The 20,054-nt window shown below is 39.8% G+C and overlaps 1 protein-coding gene and 1 pseudogene across 1 annotated transcript in view; one reads left to right on the top strand and one right to left on the bottom strand.

Annotated features, from left to right (window-relative positions):
• ANKRD30B (ankyrin repeat domain 30B) overlaps positions 1-20,054 on the top strand; it is a 125,421-nt gene that overhangs the window by 67,366 nt on the left and 38,001 nt on the right. The window contains 5 exon segments of the mRNA XM_058691616.1: positions 16,844-16,959; positions 16,961-17,058; positions 18,915-19,098; positions 19,328-19,349; positions 19,352-19,473. Coding sequence (XP_058547599.1) covers positions 16,844-16,959; positions 16,961-17,058; positions 18,915-19,098; positions 19,328-19,349; positions 19,352-19,473 — 542 coding nt within the window.
• Positions 10,204-12,883, bottom strand: LOC131490450 (dnaJ homolog subfamily C member 10-like; annotated as a pseudogene).

The raw sequence follows: 20,054 nt of genomic DNA, 5'->3' as shown, positions 1-20,054 counted from the left end.
TGTGGTTTATATACACAATGGAATACTACGTGGCAATGAGAAAGAATGAAATATGGCCTTTTGTAGCAACGTGGATGGAACTGGAGAGTGTGATGCTAAGTGAAATAAGCCATACAGAGAAAGACAGATACCATATGGTTTCACTCTTATGTGGATCCTGAGAAACGTAACAGAAACCCATGGGGGAGGGGAAGGGAAAAAAAAAAAAAAGAGGTTAGAGTGGGAGAGAGCCAAAGCATAAGAGACTGTTAAAAACTGAGAACAAACTGAGGGTTGATGGGGGGTGGGAGGGAGGGCAGGGTGGGTGATGGGTATTGAGGAGGGCACCTTTTGGGATGAGCACTGGGTGTTGTATGGAAACCAATTTGACAGTAAATTTCATATATTAAAAAAATATAAATAAAAAAAAAAGAAGTTTTATAGTTTTAGGTCTCACATTTAGATCTATGACACATTTTATATTCTTTTTTATGATATAAAGTATGGATACAAGTTCATTCTTTTGCATATGGATATCCAGTTGTTCCAGCACCATTTATTGAAAAGGCTGTGTTTTCTCCACTTTATGCCATTGCTCCCTGGTCATAATCAGTTGGCCATATATGTGTGGGTTTATTTATGGGCTCTATTCTGTCTCATTGATCTCTTTGGCCATCTTTGTACCAATATTATGCTGTTTTAATCACTGCCAGTCTATAAGAATTTTTGAAATCAGGTAGTGTTAGTCGTCCTGCTTGGTTCTTTTCAGTGTTCTTTTGCTACACTGGATCCTTTGCATTTCCACGTGAATTTTAGAATCAGTTTGTCAGTTTCTTAAAAAAACAAACAAACAAAACCCCAACTCTGGTGGTCTTCTGGAAATGAAGTTTGGATTATGTTGAATCTACAGATTTATTTGGGGGGAATTGACTTCTTGACAATATTGAATTTTTTAACCCCTGAACAGAGGATATATCTCTCCCTTGATATAGGTCTTTTAAAATTTTCTCAGCAATATTTTGTAGTTTTTAATGTATAGGTCTTTCTGTCTTTTATGATATTAACTGTGATTATTTTTTATTTTCAGTGCAGTTGTAAATAATATATCTTAAATTAAAAAATTTTTTGTAATGTTTACCCTTGAGAGAGAGACAGAGCATGAGTTGGGGAGGGGCAGAGAGAGAGGGATACAGAATCTGAAGCAGGCTCCAGGCTCCAAGCTGTCAGTACAGAGCTGACGTGGGGCTTGAACTCACCAACGGTGAGATCATGACCTGAGCCAGAGCCCAGCGCTTAACCAACTGAGGCACCCAGGTGCCCTGAAATTTTAATTTTTGATTCTTTATAGCTAGTATATAGAAATACAGTTGATTTTTGTGTAATGATTCTGTATCTTCCAACCTTGATAAATTTATATGTATACATATATTTAATTTTAGAGAGAGTACATGAGTAGGGGAGAGGGACAGAGAGAGAGAGAGAGAGAGAGAGAGAATCTTAAGCAGTCTCCATGCTCAGTGCGAGCCTGACATACGGCTCCATCCCATGACTCTGGGATCATAGCCTGAGCTGAAATCAAGAGACACTCAACCGACTGAGTCATCCATGTGCCGCTATAAATTCATTAATTCTAGTAGCATTTTTCTTAATTCTGTCAGATTTTCTACATAAGCAAAGTTCATTAAAATTCACTTTTAATTACTATTTTACTAACAATGGTAAATATTGTAGACTTGTAGCCAATACATTCTCTGTCGCAACTAAACAGCTTTGCCATTGTACTATAAGGGCAGTCAATAGATACTGCATACATTAATGGACATGGCTGTATTTTGATAAAATTTAATGTACCAAAACAAGTAACGTGGCCCACTGGTGGGAGTTTGCCAACTTCTATTTTGTGACCATGGCATTGCTATAGAGACACTTGCAGTTCATTTTCTATTTGGATGTCCTTTGTTGCTTTTTCTTGTTTGATTGCGTTGGCTAGAACTGCTAGTATAGTGCTGAAGGGAAAAAGTCATTCAGTGCATGTCCTACTTGTCTTCTTCCTGATCTTCTAGGAAGTGCATTCAGTTTTTTACCATTACATGTAACGTTAGATGTAGAGTTATCATGACTTGTTTTGTTTTGTTTTGTTTTAAATCATATTGAAGTTCCCTTGTATTCCAGGACTGCTGAAAGTTTTTATCTGGAATGGGATGTTGAATTTTGACAACGGACTTATTTTACCTATGGAGATGATCATATAATTTTCCTTTTTTAAAAGTTTGTTAATATGGTGAATAACACTAATTGGTTTTCGAATCTTAAACCAACTCTGCATTTCTTGGATAAACACCATTTGGTCATAACAAATTATCCCTTAGTGTATTGTTAGATTCCACCCCACACACACACACATGGCTATAGTTTAATTAATTAATTATTTATCATTTATTGTCGTTAGCTAACATACAGTGTATATATTGTGCTCTTGGCTTTGGGAGTATATTCCCAAGATTCATTACTTACATACAACACCCAGTGCTCATCCCAACAAGTGCCCTCCTCAATGCCCATCACCCATTCTCCCCTTTCCCCCACCCCTCCATGAACCTTCAGTTTGTTCTCTACATTTAAGAGTTTCTCATGGTTTGCCTCCCTGTCTGAAATGATTTTTCCCTCTTCTGTTCCCCCATGTTCTTCTGTTACGTTTCTCAAAATCCACATATGAGTGAAAACATGGTATCTGTTTTTCTCTGACTGCCTTATTTCACTTCACATACTACCCTCCAATTCCATCCATGTTGTTGCAAATGGCACGGTTTCATTCTTTCTCACTGCCAAGTAATATCCATCATATAGATAAACCATATCTTCTTTACCCATTCATCAGTTGATGGACATTTGGGCTCTTTCCATAATATGGCAATTGTTGATAGTGCTGCTATACACGTTGGGGTACATGTGCCCCTATGAATCAGCACTCCTGTATCCCTTGGATAAATGCCTAGTAGTGCAATTCCTGGGTTGTAGGGTAATTCTATTTTAATTTTTTGAGGAACCAACCTCCACACTGTTTTCCAGAGCAGCTGCACCAACCGTGCATTCCCACCGACAGTGCAAGAGAGTTCCCACTTCTGTACATCCTCACCAGCATCTGTTGTTTCCTGAGTTGTTAATTTTATCTACTCTGACCGGTGTGAGGTGGTATCTCACTGTGGTTTTAATTTGTATTTCCCTGATGATGAGCGACGTTGAACATCCTTTCATGTGCCTGTTGGCCGTCTGGATGTCTTCTTTGGAAGACAAAGTGTCTTTGTCTTTGGAAAAGTGTCTATTCATGTCTTCTGCCCATTCTTTCCCTGGATTATTTGTTTTTCAGGTGTTGAGTTTGGTAAATTCTTTATAGAGTATGGATACTAATCCTTTATGTCATTTGCAAATATCTTCTCCCGTTCCATTGGTGCCTTTTAATTTTGTGGATTGTTTCCTTTGCAGTGCAGAAGCTTTTTACCTTGATGAGGTCCCAATAGTCCAATTTTGCTTTTATGTCCCTTGCCTTCAGAGATGTGTTGAGTAGAAGTTGCTGTGGCCAAGGTCAAAGAGGTTGTGGCCCGTGTTCTCCTCTAGGGTTTTGATGGTTTCCTCTCTCACATTGAGGTCTTTCATCCATTTTGAGTTTATGTATGGTGTAAGAAACTGGTCCAGTTTCATTCTTCCGCATGGTGCTGTCCAGTTCTCCCAGCACCATTTGCTAAAGAGCCTATCTTTTTTCCATTGGATACTCTTTCCTGCTTTGCCAAGGTTTAGTTGGCCATACATTTGTGGGTCCATTTCTGGATTCTCTATTCTATTCCATTCGCCTTTGTGTCTCTTTTTGTGCCGATAGTATACTCTCTTGATGATTGCAGCTTTGTAGTAGAGGCTAAAGTCTGCGATTGTGACGCCTCCAGCTTTGGTTTTCTTTTTCAACATTACTTTGGCTATCTGGGATCTTTTGTGGTTCCATACAAATGTTAGGATTGTTTGTTCTAGCTCTGAGAAGAGTGCCAGTGCAATGTTGATTGGGATTGCATTGAATGTGTAGATTGCTTTGGGTCGTATTGACATTTTCATGATATTTCTTCTTCCAGTCCATGAGCATGGAATGTTTTTCCATTTCTTTGTGTCTTCTTCAATTTCTTTGATATTTTTTCTATAGTTTTCAGGATACAAATCTCTTATATCTTTGGTTAGGTTGATCCCTATGTATTTTATGGTTCTTGGTGTAATTGTAAATGAGCTCAGTTTCTTGATTTCTCTTTCTGTGGCTTCATTATTGGTATATAGAAGTGCAATCAATTTCTGTGTGTTGATTTTTGTATCCTGTGACTTTGCTGAATTCATGTATCAGTTCAAGCAGCTTTTTGGTGGAGTCTTTCGGGTTTTCCATGTAGCGTATCATGTCATCTGTGAAAAGTGAAAGTTTAACTTCTTTGCCAATTTGGATGAGTTTTATTTCATTTTGTTGTGATTGCTGAGGCTAGGACTTCCAACACCATGGTAAACAACACTGGTGAGAGTGGACATCCCTTTCATGTTCCTTATCTCCGGTGTGTGTGTGGGGGGGGGGGGCAGGAAGTTCTCTGTTTCTCCCCATTGAGGATGCTATTAGCAGTGAGCTTCTCATATATGGCATTTATGATGTTAAGGTATGTTCCTTCTATCCCAACTTTCTTGAAGGTTTTTCTTAACAAAGGATGCCGTAGTTTGTCAAATGTTTTTTTCTGCATTTATTGACGGGATCATATGGATGATCGTATCTTTTCTTCTGTTAATGTGATGTATCATTTTGATTGATTTGTGAATATTGAACCAGCCCTGTACCCCAGGAATGAATCCCACTTGATCATGGTGAAGAATTCTTTCATACACTGCCGTATTGGATTTGCTAGTATCTTGTTAAGAATTTTGGCATACATGTTCATCAGGAACATTGGCCTGGCATTCTCCTTTTTAGTGGGGTCTCTATCTGTTTTGGGAATCAAGGTAATGCTAGCTTCACAGAATGAGTCCGGAAGCTTTTCTTCCATTTCTTTGCTCAACAGCTTGAAAAGTATAGGTATTAACTCTGCTTTCAATGTCTTGTAGAATTCCCCTGGCCCAGGACTCCTATTTGTTGGGAGATTTTTGATAACTGATTGAATTTCTTCGCTGGTTATGGGTCTGTTCAAATTTTCTATTTCTTCCCATTTGAGTTTGGGTAGTGTGTGGTTGTCTAGGTATTTGTCCATTTCTTCCAGGTTGTCCAGTTTGTTGGCATATAAATTTTCGTAGTATTCTTTAATAATTGAATTTCTGTGGTGTTGATTGTGATCTCTCCTCTTTCATTCATGATTTCATCTCTTTGGATTCTCTTTTCTTTCTGAGAAAGCTGGCTAGGGGGTTATCAAGTTTATTTATTTGTTAAAAAAGCAGCTCTGTTTGTATTCACTGATTCTGTTCTACTGTTTTGTGTTTTGCGTTTTGTTTTTTGGGTTTTGTTTGGATTCTATAGTGTTTATTTCTGCTCTAATCTTTATTATTTCTTCTAAGGGCTGTAGGGTTTCTTTGCTCTTCTTCTTCTAGTTTCTTTAGGTGTGAGGTTCGATTTTGTATTTTGTATTGTTCTTATTTCTTGAGAAATGCCTGGATTGCAATGTGTTTTCCTTTTAGGGCTGCCTTTGCTGCATCCCAAAGGGTTTGGACTGTCATGTTTTCATTTTCATTTGCCTCCATATTTTTTGAATTTCTCTTTTCATCGTCTGGTTGACCCATTCTTTCTCCAATAGGATGTTCTTTAACCTCCATGCATTCAGAGGCTTTCCAAACTTTTTCTTTTGTTTGATTTCAAGTTTCATAGTGTTGTGATCTGAAAATATGCATGGTATGATCTCAGTTCTTTTATATTTATTGAGGGCTGTTTTGTGACCCACTGTGTGATCTGTTTTGGAGAATGTTCCACGTGTACTCGAGAAGAATGTGTATTCTGCTGCTGTTGGATGAAAAGTTCTGAATAGGTCTGTCAAATCCATCTGGTCCAGTGTATCATTCAAAACCTTTGTTTCTTTATTGATTTTCTGCCTAGATGATCTGTCCATTGTTGTAAGGGAGTATTAAAGTCACCTACAATTTCCATATGATTATCAAGAAGATTGCTTATGTTTGTGATTAATCGATTTATATATTTGTGGGGTCTCACGTTGGGGCCACCAACATTTACAATTGTTAGCTCTTCTTGATGGATAGATCCCTTAACTATGACATATTGCCCTTCTTCATCTCTTGTTAGAGTCTGTAGTTTGAAATCTCATCTAATTATGGCTACTCCAGCTTTCTTTTGACTTCCAGTAGCATAATACATGGTACTCCATCCCCTAACCTTCAATCTAATGGTGTCCTCATGTCTAAAATAAGTCTCTTGTAGACAGCATATAGATGGACTTTGTTGTTGTTGTTTTTAATCCATTCTGATACCCTGTGTGTTTTGATATGGGCATTTAGTCCATTCACATTCAGAGTAATTATTTAAAGATATGGGTTTAGTGTCATTGTGTTGTCTGTAGGTTCCATGCTTGTGGTGATGTTTCTGGTCCTTTGTAGACTTGGCAACATTCCATTCACATTGTCTTCCTGAGGATCTCCTGCAGGGCTGGTTTAGTGGTCATGAGCCCTTTTAGTTTTTGTTTTTCTGGGAAAGCTTATCTCTCCTATTCTGAATGACAGCCTTGCTGGAGAAAGGATTCTTAGCTGCATATTTTCCTATTCAGCACATGGACTTTCTCCTACCATCCCCTCCTGGCCTGCCAAGTTTCAGTGGACAGGTCTGCTACTACTCATATGTGTCTACCCTTGTAGGTTAAGGCCCGTTTGTCCCTTGCTGCTTTCAGAATTCTCTCTTTCTCTTTGTAACTTGCCAGTTTCACTATGATATGCTGTGGAGAAGACCTATTCCTGTTGAATCTGAAGGGAGTTGTCTGTGCCTGCTGGATTTGGATGTCTGCTTCCTTCTCCAGATTAAGGAAGTTGTCACCTATAATTTGTTCAGGTAAACCTTCTGCCCTTTTCTCTCTCTCTTATGCTGCAACGTTGATGATATCGATATTACTGCATTTCATTGAATCACTTAGTTTTCTAATACTCCCCTCATGGTCTAATATTTTCTTATCACCCTTTTTCTTGGCTTCATCATTTTCCATAATTTCATCTTCTGTGTCACTTATTCTCCCCTCTGTTTCCTCTATCCTTGCTATTACTGCATCTAGTTTATTTTGCATCTTATTTACAATATTTCTTAGTTGTGACTATTTCTTAGTTCCTTGATCCCTGCAGCAATAGATTCTCTGCTGTCTTCTATGCTTTTTTGTAAGCTCAGCTGTTAATCTTACAACTATTATTCTAAATTCTTGAACCGATATATTGTTTATATCTGTTTTGAGCAGTTCTTTAGCTGTCATTTCTTCCTGGAGTTTCTTTTGAGGAGAATTCTTCCATTTCATCAGTGTTCAGTATTTTATGTGTTTTCCTAGTTGTCATGTGTCCTGCACCTGAGAGCACTACTATTTTTTTTAATTTTTTTTTTTTAAATTTTTTTTTTCAACGTTTTTTATTTATTTTTGGGACAGAGAGAGACAGAGCATGAACGGGGGAGGGGCAGAGAGAGAGGGAGACACAGAATCGGAAACAGGCTCCAGGCTCCGAGCCATCAGCCCAGAGCCTGACGCGGGGCTCGAACTCACGGACCGCGAGATCGTGACCTGGCTGAAGTCGGACGCTTAACCGACTGCGCCACCCAGGCGCCCCTTTTTTTAAATTTTTTTTAACGTTTATTTATTTTTGAGACAGAGAGAGACAGAGCATGAATGGGGGAGGGTCAGAGAGAGAGGGACACACAGAATCTGAAGCAGGCTCCAGGCTCTGAGCTGTCAGCACAGAGCCCGATGCGGGGCTCGAACTCACGGACCGCGAGATCATGACCTGAGCTGAAGTCGGACGCTTAACCGACTGAGCCACCCAGGCGCCCCTACTACTATTTTAAAAAGGGGTCATACACTGTTTTTGTATTTTTGGAGTGTGTTTCATGCTCTCTGTTGTTGTGATTCTGGTTGCTTTATTTCCCTACTCCTATTGGTGGGTTGGCCATTCCACTAGGTGTGCTTAGATTTGTTCATAATGTAACCTTGGAAAAGAATTTAAAGAGTTGGGGAGGCAGTGACGGAAGATGTCTTATCCCATACAAAGGGAGAAATGACAGGGGCAAGGGAAAAGAGAAGAAGACAAAAAATTGACCAGGCAGAGAATCAGAGAAACTATACAACTTAATCTAAGGAGGGAAGGGAGAGAGAGAGAGAGAGAGAGAGAGAGAGAGAGAGACAGAGAGAGAGAGAGAGAGAGAGGAAAATAAAGAAGGAGATACAGAAGAGGTGCAGAAAAAATAGATTAAAAGTCTCCATGACCTGGCAAGTTGTCCCCCTGGGCCCCTGGAGATGTTTATGTCACTCTGTAGCCCGGATTCCTAGATTTCCACATCTTCTTGCCTCACTGCTGTGTTTGAGGGACTCGGTGATTTCACGTCCCCCTGCTTCTCTGTCATGTTGACTCACCCCCTCTTTAATGTGGTGTTAGATTTGATTTGTGGATGGTTTCTTCAGAAATTTTATTCCCATGCTTATGACAGAATTTTCTTTCTTATAGTATCTTTGTCTAGTTTTGGTTTCAGGTAATGCTAGCACTATAGAATGAGGGGAGAAATATTTCTCCTGTCCATTTTTGGGGGAGACTTTGTGTAGACTAGATGACATCTGTTCCTACAATGTTGGTTGAATTTACCAGAGTAGCCACTTGGCCCTGGAATTGTTTTGTGTGGAAAGATCTTTAACTAAGACTTTAGTTTCTTTTATAGATATAGAGTTAGTTAGCTAATCTATTCTTTTTTTTCCTTTATTTTATTTATTTTATTTCATTTCATTTCATTTTACTTTATTTTATTTTTAAGCAATCTTTACACCCAACATGGGGCTTGAACTCACAATCCAGAGATCAAGAGTCACATGCTCTACCAACTGAGCCAGCCAGGTACCCCTTATTCTTGATTGAGCTTTGCTAATTTCTGTCTTCCACGGGATTTACCCACTGCATCTGAGTTGTCAAATTAATTATATAAAGTTCATAATATTACTTTGTTATTTTTTTAGTATCTGTGAATGTCTAGTAATGGTATATTACTAATTTCTGATATATTGTTAATATTTCCTTTGTTTCTCTTCATTTCAGGATCAGTCTTGGTAGAAATTTATCCCTTTTTTTCACCTCCTGAAAGCATTTAGTTTCATCAATTATTCTCTATCATTTTTCTGCTTTCTTTCATGTCATTTTGACTTTGAGTTTTATTAGTTCCTTTTGTCTGCTTGGTTTGGCTTTAATTTGTTTTCTTGTTCTAGTTTCTAAAGGTGGAACCAACAGACCTCTCTTCTTCCTCATCTTCTTCTTCTTCCTCTCCTTCTTCCTCCTCTCCTTCTTCGTCCCCCTCCCATTCTCCTCCTCCTCCTCCTCCTTCTTCTTGTTCTTCTTCTTCTTCTTCCTCTTCCTTCTCCTTCTTCCAGATGCTGTAGAAATCTATTGGAGTTATTTTACCAAAGTTTTTCTCAATTGTGAAAAATTAAATTCAGTTCTTCAACCTTTAGAAAGAAAAAAGAAGAAAATCTCTTCACTAAAATACAGCAGAAAATCAGGTATCTGCTGGCCACATTGTGGCCATTTCACACAATTTTTAAGACAGGTAACTAAATACCAAGTTATTTCCTTTCAGGCCAGCCACAAAACTTTAAGGAATAGACCCTAGACGTGTCTGTATGTGACAGAGCAGTCTCCTGTTTGAGCCAGGCAGTTTTAGTATCATTTCCAGGGCTTAGCAATCTATGGCCCATGAACTGAATGTGGCTTGGCCTGTTTTGGTATGGCCCTGAGCTAAGAAAAGTTTTCAGACTTTTTAAAGGGTTGTAAACAAAGCAAAAACAAAGGACTATGTGACAAATGTACATGGTCTACAAAGCTTTAAATATTTACAGTTTGGCCTTTTACAGAAAAAGCTTGCAGACCCTTCATTTATACCAATGTTGTACAGAATTCAGACGGTGTGATTCCATTTCTGAGATAGTGTTCCTTTATTCTGACCCAGGATGTAGCAACATCCTACAAAGATGATCCTCTGATGTCATGTGTTAGAATTCCTTTTCTCTTTTTTCTTCATCTTCACATCATTAAAGTTCATCCTTATCTCTCTTTCCATGAGTGTGGAGATTTTTCAGTTTTTCATATATTAAGGCAGCGATCACTTTTGCATCTCTGGCATCTATTTGCTCTCCCCAAATGTTTCTCTTTGCTTTTTCGTAGGGATAACATTTAACAGTCAGATAGGCTCTGATGCCAGCTTTCTGGCATGCTTGAGCGTAAGCCTGACAGTCGACTTTTCTAGCTTTCACTTTTCCTTTCATCATCCTAGCCAAGAGCTCAAACTCGAGAGCAAAATTTTGGCAAGGTCCACACCAAGGAGCATAGAATTCAATCCCCCAGTGATTTTTCCCTTGCGTAACTTTTTCATCGAAAGTCTGAGGCATTAGATCTGTGGATGCTTGAGGTAGAAATCCTAGACCCCAAATCTCTCTTCTAACCATTGTAACTGTGATACTTAAAAGCTTTATTTGGTTTGGGGGGAAAAATCTTATCTCAGGGTATCCCTGAACATTTTCTTGGGCACAAAAAAGAACGATACTGTTGGCAGTCTATACTGCCCACAGTAACTGTCCAGTTAGTGTCCGGGCTATTCTTTTCCATTCTGGCATTAGGCCTTGACATGGATGACACCATGGGGAGTAGAAGTCAACCATCCAGACTTCATCATGTTTTCTTTGTTTAACTAGTTCATTGAAAGTGGTGGACGTCAGGGAGATCACTGAAGGAGTCCTAAGATCCTCTACGAATTCCAAGATCTGTTGTTCAGCAGAGTGATGTCTTTCATACTCATGAACCTTGGATTGGTTCAATACCACTGTTGTTGGATCCGCCTGAATGCTTTATGTGTTACAGGGTCCCTTGTGAACCATACAATCTAGTGTACCAAACGTAAGCTGACCACACAGATGCTTTGAGGCTTTTTGTAACTCTGGCAATAAAGCTCGACATGGTGGACAACATGGCACAAACAAATCAACAGGCCACGGTTCCTTGTCATCGGCAGGAAAATTTTGAGGTCCAGGCGTGGCAACATGAGAATTACCACTTTCTTTGGCAAAGGCCAGTATATCATATAGAATCTTCTTTCCGTGATGAATTTCATATTCTTTGGTTCCTTGTCCATTAAATACTGCTAGACATGGCTGAAATACAGAGCGATTACTACAGATGTCTGGTGCAGAGGCACAGTCAGCCTTGCCAACTTGAATATGTTCACTTTGGAGTAGAGTTTTGAGTTTCTTCAACTCAGGATCATTTGAATTTTCATGTTTTCCAAAACTAAACAGTAAGAGCCACCAATGATGAGCCAATCGACCCATTAGTGTATTTGCCAAAAGCAGTTCAAAATCTGGAAGACTATGCACGATTTCCAAATATATTTCTCTAGCATCCAATGAATTAAGGAACAAAACCCTGCTTTTCTCTCTGTTATTTAATATGGTGCCAGGAGGAAAATAGGCAGTAGTACTTGTCATAATACCAAACTTTTACAAAGTTTGTCCTGGGTGGCACAGTCCATCCATCCTACATTAACAACACTATGCAACATGCCCCTGAGCCTGAGTCGTGTCTATGAAGTTAAACAATCTCCTCCTTTGCAACAAAAAATGATCAGCCAGCCAATGCCAGCAGCAAAAGCAGTTTCTATGGAGTGAACAAAATTTCCTGTCCATAATTCCGTCACTGTGCTTCGAACACACTGCATGGCTAAACTCACCAAACTTTCCTTTGATCTGTCACCATGATATTTCACTGTGGCTGTTCCAGACCTGAAAAGGAAGAGGCTGGGAGATCCGTTGACTCCTTTCATTCGGCAAAGCATTCTATCATCACCACAGTTAACAGCACCAGTTCGAAGTAATCCATCTACTTCTTTCGCACAGTCTCTCCATATGGGAGCGAATTCATGGCAGTGTGAACATCCTGGGGAGTAAAGTTCACAAACCACAGTTCTCCAGAATTAACAGCAGCATCCAGTTCTCTTCTATCCAATGTTCTGCTTTCAGGATCATCGTCATAAATACCAAAATCATAACAACCATAATCCCAGCTTTCATACGGGCCATTTGCCGGATTATCTGCAAGTCCCTTTTCTCCATATTTGTCATACTTTTCCCACAGATCTTCATCTTTGAGTACCTCATATGCTCTATTTATTTTTGAAAAATCACTCTGTACTTTAGGGTTATTCATTTATTTGTTTGGTTGATTTATTTATTTATTATTATTATTTTAATTTTCATTTACTTTTGAGAGAGGCAGAGACGGAATGCAAGTGGGTTGGGGCAGAGAGAGAGGGAGACACAGAATCCAAAGCAGGCCCCTGGCTCCAAGGCATCAGCACAGAGCCGGACGCGGGGCTCCAACCCACGACCTGTGAGATCATGACCCAAGCGAGTGGAAGGTGGACGCTCAACTGATTGAGCCACCCAGGCACCCCGGGTTATTCGTGGTTTTTTGTTTTTTTTTTTTTTAATCAGGATGTAGCTTCAATGCCAATTTCGTGAAAGCTTGTCTTATTTCTCTACTGCTTGCAGTGCTGGATACTCCAAGTAAACTGTAAAAATCCCGATCTGTGCCCACTAAAATGGCCGTATACACTATTAGGAAACAGAATGACCCTTTTCAGGTCCCGGATGTAGTCATTTTTGTTGAACCAGACTCCCATTCTTTCTCTTATACAAGTTCTGATGCTAGTGAACATTCAGATATACCAGCTGAGAGAATATGCAGGTTTGAGAACTTGTGTTTACGTTACTCCAAGAGCGAATCAAGCATCATGAAATTTTCTCCCAAAGTGTCAATCTGTGTAGGGTCAGTAATCTGCACTTCCTCAGATCACAAAAGATATCAAAATACTTTGAGAAATCTAACTTTCTTAACATTCTGTTTCTCCTTTCTTCCTTTAATCCTAAATGTCGAAGTCTTCTCCTTACCTGCAAATGGTCTCTGGCTCATTTCTAACTCCTTGTCATGCAACCAGAACATACCTTTGTAAAGTATAGCGGTGGAGAGTAACAAATATTCAGACTAAAATAAACAACCCCAGGAAAACAGAGAACATCTTGTCCAATACCACCATGGGACAAGTGGTTCTCCTAGGGGTCCTTCGCAGCATGGACGTGGTGGACTTGATCTGCACCAAGCCTCAGGGCCAGGTGGAAACTGCCGGTAAATGCAATAGGAAGGGTTCCTGGCTGCCATCAGCCCCGAATAGGATGTGGGGACAGGGGAAGGACGGGGACATCCCATGAAAGAGACTATTAAGTGCTGCTGGTTGTACGAAGTGTCTGGCAGGACTAGGGTAAAAAGAGCCTGAGTAACCGAGTCTTAAGTGAGAGAAACTGTGGCAAGAAGCTGGGAAATGAGGCTGGCCGGAAGAAGGGTGATGATGTAGGTAATCAGAAAAAGATGGGGAGCTAGAACACAAAACCCATGGCAGGGGTGGAGAGGAAGGGAGGGGAGACAGGCTCACAGACATTGGGCTCTCCCTTCCAGAAGGGCCCATGCCTCCGCCACTGTCGCGGCCTCCGGCTCCAGCAGAGGGGGGAAGGGTGGCAGGGGCGGGGGGGGGGGGGGGGAGGGTGGGTATGGGGGTGGGGGCGGTTGTGGGGGCGGCAGGGGCGGGGTGGGGGGGTTGGCAGTGGCGGGGGTTGGCGGGGTGGGGTGGGGGGCGGGGGGGTATGGGGGGAGGGGGTGTGGCGGGGGCGGAGGCAAGCGGTGGCAAGGTCAGGGGTTGGTGCGGGCGGGGGGTGGGGGTGGCGGGAGGGTCGGTGGGGGGGCAGCAGGGGCCTGGTGGCTGGGGGTGCGGGGGGCAGGGTCGAGGGTTGGCGGGGCGGGGGTCGGTGCGGGTGGGATGGCGGGGGTGGGGAGTGGCGTCGGGGGGCATGGGTGTGGGGGGCGGGGGCTGGGGCAGCGGGGGGGGGCGGGGTGGTCCGGCGCCTGCCCACCTCAGGGTAGGGTGGTCACCTCCTGCAGCTACTCCCCCACCTTCAATTCCGGGCAGGTGGCGCATCCCGCCCCCACCAGGCTGAAAGCCAGCTCTGTGGGCAGGTGAAGAAAGTTCTAGCTCTCCAACTGCCACAGGGGCAGGGTGGGGAGGGGCGCCTGGGAAGCAGCAGAGGAGCCACAAAGGCAGCAAGGAGCATTGCACTTCCCTCTTCTTTTTTAATGTATACGTTCAGTGCCATCAGTCTTCATGTGAGTGCTACTAAAGCAGGACTCTACAAATTCTACTGTGGTTTCATTTTCATTCAGTTCAGAATCCTTTCTAATTTTTTTCTCTTTTCATTACTTCTTTGACCCAGGGGATATTTCAATGTGTTCTGTAGTTCGCAAACAGTTGAGTATTTTCCAGAGATATTTTTGTTCTTGATTTCTGAAATCAACCCTGTGGTCAGGGTTAGGGTTAGGGTTACTTTTATGACTTCGGGCCTCTTGACTTCTTCCTTTTATTAAGATTTATTTTATGACCCAGAGTATAGTCTTTTTTGGTAAGTGTTCCATGGATCCTTGGAAAGAATAGTGGTGGTCAAGTCTACTGTGTCCTTGCTGATGTTGTGCCTATTGAAGTATCAGACTATAATTGTGAATTTGCCTATTTCGCTTTTCAGTTCTATCAATTTTTGCTCCAGGTACTTTGAAGCTATTAACAGATCCATGGACATTTAAGATTGCTATTCATTGACCCTTTTATGATTATACAATGACCTGTTGTTTATTGCTGGTAATAATTTTTTGTTTTGAAACTGTTTTGTCTGGTATTCATATAGCCACACTAGCTCAGCCTTCTTTGGTCAAGTGTTAGTGTGCTATATCATATTTCTGTCTTTTGAACAAATTTCTGTCTTGACATTTTAAGTGCATTTTGTATAGGTAGCATATAGCTGAGTCTTCCTTTTTTATCCATTCTGACACTCTGCATCTTAGTTGAGGCTTTTAGACCGTTTTCATTTGCTGTGATTATTGATATAGTTGATTTGAATCTGTCATCATGCTGTTTGAATGTATTTGCATTTGTCCTATCTGCTCCTTGTTCCTGTTCTCTTCTTTTTCCGCTTTCTTTTAATCGAGTCATTTTTATGATTCAGTTTTATCCATTTATGATTTATTTATTTATTCACTTATTCACTTATTGATTTAGGCTTCCTAGCTAGAACTTTTCAGTTTTGCTATTGTGGTGGTTGGTTTAGGTTTTATAGTCTGTGGGTTAAACATCACAGTCTAGCTTCCATTAATGTTATACCACATCGTATATAGTTTAGGAAAATTACAATAGTTTACTTCCATTTCTTCTTTCCTAGACAGATCCTTCAGGGGTCTGTGGGATTAGAGTTTTCATGAAGTTTAGGAAGATTTGAGCCATTTTTTTTTCCTGTCCCTTTCCCCTGCCTCTTTGGGCAATTGTGTATTTCCCCCTTGAAGTTTTCTCCCGGGTTTCCAATGTTAAACTTCAGTCTTTTGTTTTGTGATGTCTAAAATGTGTTTATTCCTGTCCATCGTATTGTTCATGTCTAACATAATTTACATCTCTGTAAGTGCTATTTGGTTTTTAAAAGAATATTTTCTATGCCTCTAGTTATCTTTTCATGCTTTGTTTGGAGATATAGTTAGGTTGCTTACAAACAGATGGATCCTTTAGTGTTGCTATTACGAATTATTGGATGAATCCAGAGAGGTGATCAGCCTAAAACAAATGATGAGTTTTTCTATCCTAGCTAATGTGAATAGATACTGTCCCTCGTGCTGTGGGAGCACCAGGCAGTGTTTCCTCTATATTTTCAGATTTTTTTCCCTTGATGACTTCCTTCCATGTATGCATTGGTTGTTACTCTGCTGAGTAGCCAAAGGGGACCTTCTGCAGATGTCCAGGGTTCTTTCTGTGTTCTGCTTTCTCCTCTCCTGGATGCTGACCTGTCATCTCTATGTGCCTTGAATTCACCAGACTCTCAGTTTCGTCACCTCGACCAAGGAGTCTGGTGGAATCTATTTAAATTATTTATGTCTCCTGGGTCGTAGCCTGAAAACTCTCTCAAGGCAGTGAGCTTGGGCATGTGTTAGGCTAACATGTTTTGTTTTCAGGGATCATTGTCCTTCATTGTCTGAAGTTCTGTGTCTTGAAAATCATGTTAAGATTCTAATTTGTCTGTTTTGTTTTTGCCTGCTTCAGGTAGGAAGATCAATCAGTATGTGTTACTCCATGTTGGCCAGAAGCAGGTTACAGTGGAACTTCGGCACATGCTCTAGACTGTCGAGAGTGCTTGTCTTCCTCCTTTGCTTAATTGACTCCTTCTCATCCTTCATTCCTCAGTATAGTTACCTCTTCCTCAGGGAAATCTATCTTTCTTGGGCCCAATCTGGATCAAGTTATGATCACAGAACTCTGTTTCCTAATAGGAACTATCTGAATTTAGACTTATTATTTGAGTTGTCTTTCTCCTTCACTAAACTTTAAGTTAATCGAGAACCAGGGGTCTTCTCTAGTGTATCTGTAGAGCTGAGTATAATGTCTTCCATGAAGGTATATATTTATTCAATCTGTGAATGAGTGAATTGAAGATGCACAGTCCTGTATATGCAAGAAGTACTCATATATTTTATTTCTGTTTCTGTTTCTTCTCTGATGCAGATTCTGCTGGCTTCTTAAAAATCCAAAATATACTTGTTTCCCATGAAAGATTAAGGAAACGTAACAAAAATCACTGTAAACTACTTACGGGAAAAATTAAAAAAATGGAAAAAAACGGTTAGTGCACTACAAAACGAGCTACGAGAAGCCAAAGACGTGATATCATGGTTAGAGCATCAAAAAGTGGAATGGGAACATGAAGTATGCAGTTTGAGGTATAGCATGTCGGTTTTAAATAAATATTTGAACTCTTTACTTTTGTACAACAGAAGTGTAGGGGCAGTTTTGTAACTGCAAACTTAACCTTATAGGATTTTCCAGGAAAGAAAACTTCTTTAGTGTTGTGAAGTGTGAGATTCTTGGAAATAACACAGCACGTTCTTAACAGTGAATACTTCTAATAATTTAATGTCTATTCTAAATCATAATTTTAATGGCCATGTAAAAGTCCACCATAGTCCAAGAAACATCATTATTTAACCGATTGAATTCTGCTTGTTTTTCATCTTTCTGTATTTTAATTAGTGCTGTCAAGAATGTCTTTTATATAAATCTGTTTCTACATTTCTGGTTACTTGGAATAAATTCTTCAATACAATATAATTTGGTTAAAGTATAAAAATTTTAATAAAGGTCTTTGATCCATATTTTTAAATTGTTCTCAGGAAAGCTTATATTAATTTCTGTACCTACCAACAGAGTATAAAATGGTCATTTTTCTCAAGACAGTAAAATTCCCCCAAATTGATTCCATTTGATTCTTAACATGCAGGGGTTAAAAGGTAAAGTGGGGGTGCCTGGGTGGCTCAGTTGGTTAAGCATCTGGCTTTGGCTCAAGTGATGATCTCGTGAGTTTGAGTCCAGCTTTGGGTGGGCTCAAGCCCTGCTTGGGGTGAGCACGAGCCCCACTTCGGGTGAGCCCCTCTTCTCTCTCTCTCTCTCTCTCTCTCTCTCTCTGTCTCTCCCTCGCTCTCTGCCCCTCGTGGGATTCTGTCTCTCTTTCTCTCTCTCTGCCCTCGTTCACTTGTGTCATCTCTCCCTCAAGAAAAAATTTAAACAAAGGAAAATGGGGGTGCCTGGGTGGCTCAGTCATTCAAGCGTCTGACTTTGGCTCAGGTCATGATCTCAGGGTTTGTGAGTTCGAGCCCCGCATTGAGCTCTCTGCTGTCAGTGCAGAGCCCACTTCGGATTTTCTGTCTCCCTCTCTCTCTCTCTCTCTCTCTCTGCCCCTCCTTTGTTTGCATGGGCTCTCCCTTTCTCTCTCAAAAATGAATAAACATTTTTAAAAAAAGTAATACGGAAAGTGATTACTGATAAGTTTTTCCAACATCTCTGTCATAGGTAGATAAAATTAATTCAAAAGTGTATGCTGAAAGCTCATATTACTCTCTATTGTTTACTTAATTGATATGTATCCTGTGTTGTTCTAGAAGAGATTTTTAAGTGATTCATAAAGTAGGTAATCTTCAACAAGGTAAGTTGCAAGTGTTGTGGAAGAAGAAACAAATGTATAGGGCAACAGATATTAGACTTGCTAGCCTAGACTTGGATGACAGTAATCTGCATGTGTATGTTGTGTAAACAACATCCGCAGATGCTCTCTTACACTGCACATCATTTTTGGAGGTACCTGTAATGTTTTGTCAAGTGGTAAATGTATTTCCAGTGAATTGATAAACTTGTTTATAAACAGCAACTTCTCTTTTTAATGAGTAACTGAATTATCTGTCCTGTGGAGGAATAATTATACCTGTGGGAAAAGGGGTAATTTTCAACTCTCACTTTCTTGAATAATTTCAAACTTCTTTCCTACAACATCTACCAGAGTTATTACTGACTAAAAGTAACTAAGTTGCATAATGCTTTGTCCTTGCTTCTTTTCAACGGTATATATGTTTTGGAAGAGATTAAAGTGACAAATTAAAAACATGAGCCCTAGAAAGGAAAAAAAAAAACTTGAGAACATAGAAATTTCATTTGGACAGTAAGCCAATATATGTGGAGCCAGATCATAAGAGGAACTTTTTATTTCTAACAAAACAAATTTTAAAATGAGCACATTTAATTGCAGATTTACTTTAAAACAAGAGGAAGAAAAAAGAAGAAATGCTGATATGTTGTATGAAAAAATTAGGGAGAAGTTAAGAAGAATAGAAGACCAATGTAAGAAAGAAGTTGAAACAAAACAAGGATTTGAACTCGCTCTTAGAACAGTAAACATGGAATTGAAGGCCGCAAAAGATAATTTGAATCAGGCAAATTACTTTTTGATAAAAAATTGTTTATTTCCATCAATATTATATAGTGTATTATACATATATTCTGTGGTATCCCTTTGATTCAATATATATTATTTAGGTTTAAAATAAATTAAAACATGGGATCATGTTCCTTGGAACATTTTTTTAAAGTTTTCCTCTTCAGCTTTTGACTTTTTTTTTTTTAACGGTATGAGACCAAAATCGTGATGAAACGTATCTCCAGGTTGTAGAAAAGCGCAGTGACAGTGGCAACTTTCTCCAGAACAGAAGACCAGAGTATTACAAGATGGAAGTCTAAACAATCACTTTTACAAGCAAAAGGTGCTAGAAATGGCTCATAAGAAAACGAATTCTGAAATATCTTCTTTAGTCATTTTGAAGTACATGTGTGTATGTATTTGTATACATTCTATTTTTTAATTATTATTACTTTCTCTCCATGTATGTATATATAAATTTTAAAAACCCAACACTGTACATCATGGAAACTATAGAGGGTTTTAAAAGCACATATATTTTTGGGGAGGGGCATGAGGGACGGTGGCATTTTTTGTTTCATCAGATAAAATAATATTCTTGATTAAATGCATTTGTCTGCAACAACTAGTGACATTCATAATGTCCTCATCCAAAGGAGAGGCTTTTATTACTTTCTGTAGGAATCGATGAGCTTTCCCTAATCTCAAAACTATTGCTACTAGCAACATGTGTTTTGGTTTTGAACAGTTACTTCACTGCCTTGATATATTAATAGATCAGTTGAACACTTCTGCTAATGGACAGGAGGACGAGTATAGCCAGTTCCCAGATCACATTTTCGGTATCAAGTCTCCTACTTTTGAGAAAAGTAACAGTTTGCTTCAAGTAGCATCCTCTTTCATTACAAGGAACTTTTGAAAACAATGGTACACTATGGTATACACTTAATGACAATTTATTGATAGGTATTT

Source organism: Neofelis nebulosa, chromosome 11 (assembly GCF_028018385.1).
Source record: "Neofelis nebulosa isolate mNeoNeb1 chromosome 11, mNeoNeb1.pri, whole genome shotgun sequence".
NCBI lineage: Eukaryota > Metazoa > Chordata > Mammalia > Carnivora > Felidae > Neofelis > Neofelis nebulosa.
This window is presented reverse-complemented; position numbering and strand designations above follow the sequence as displayed.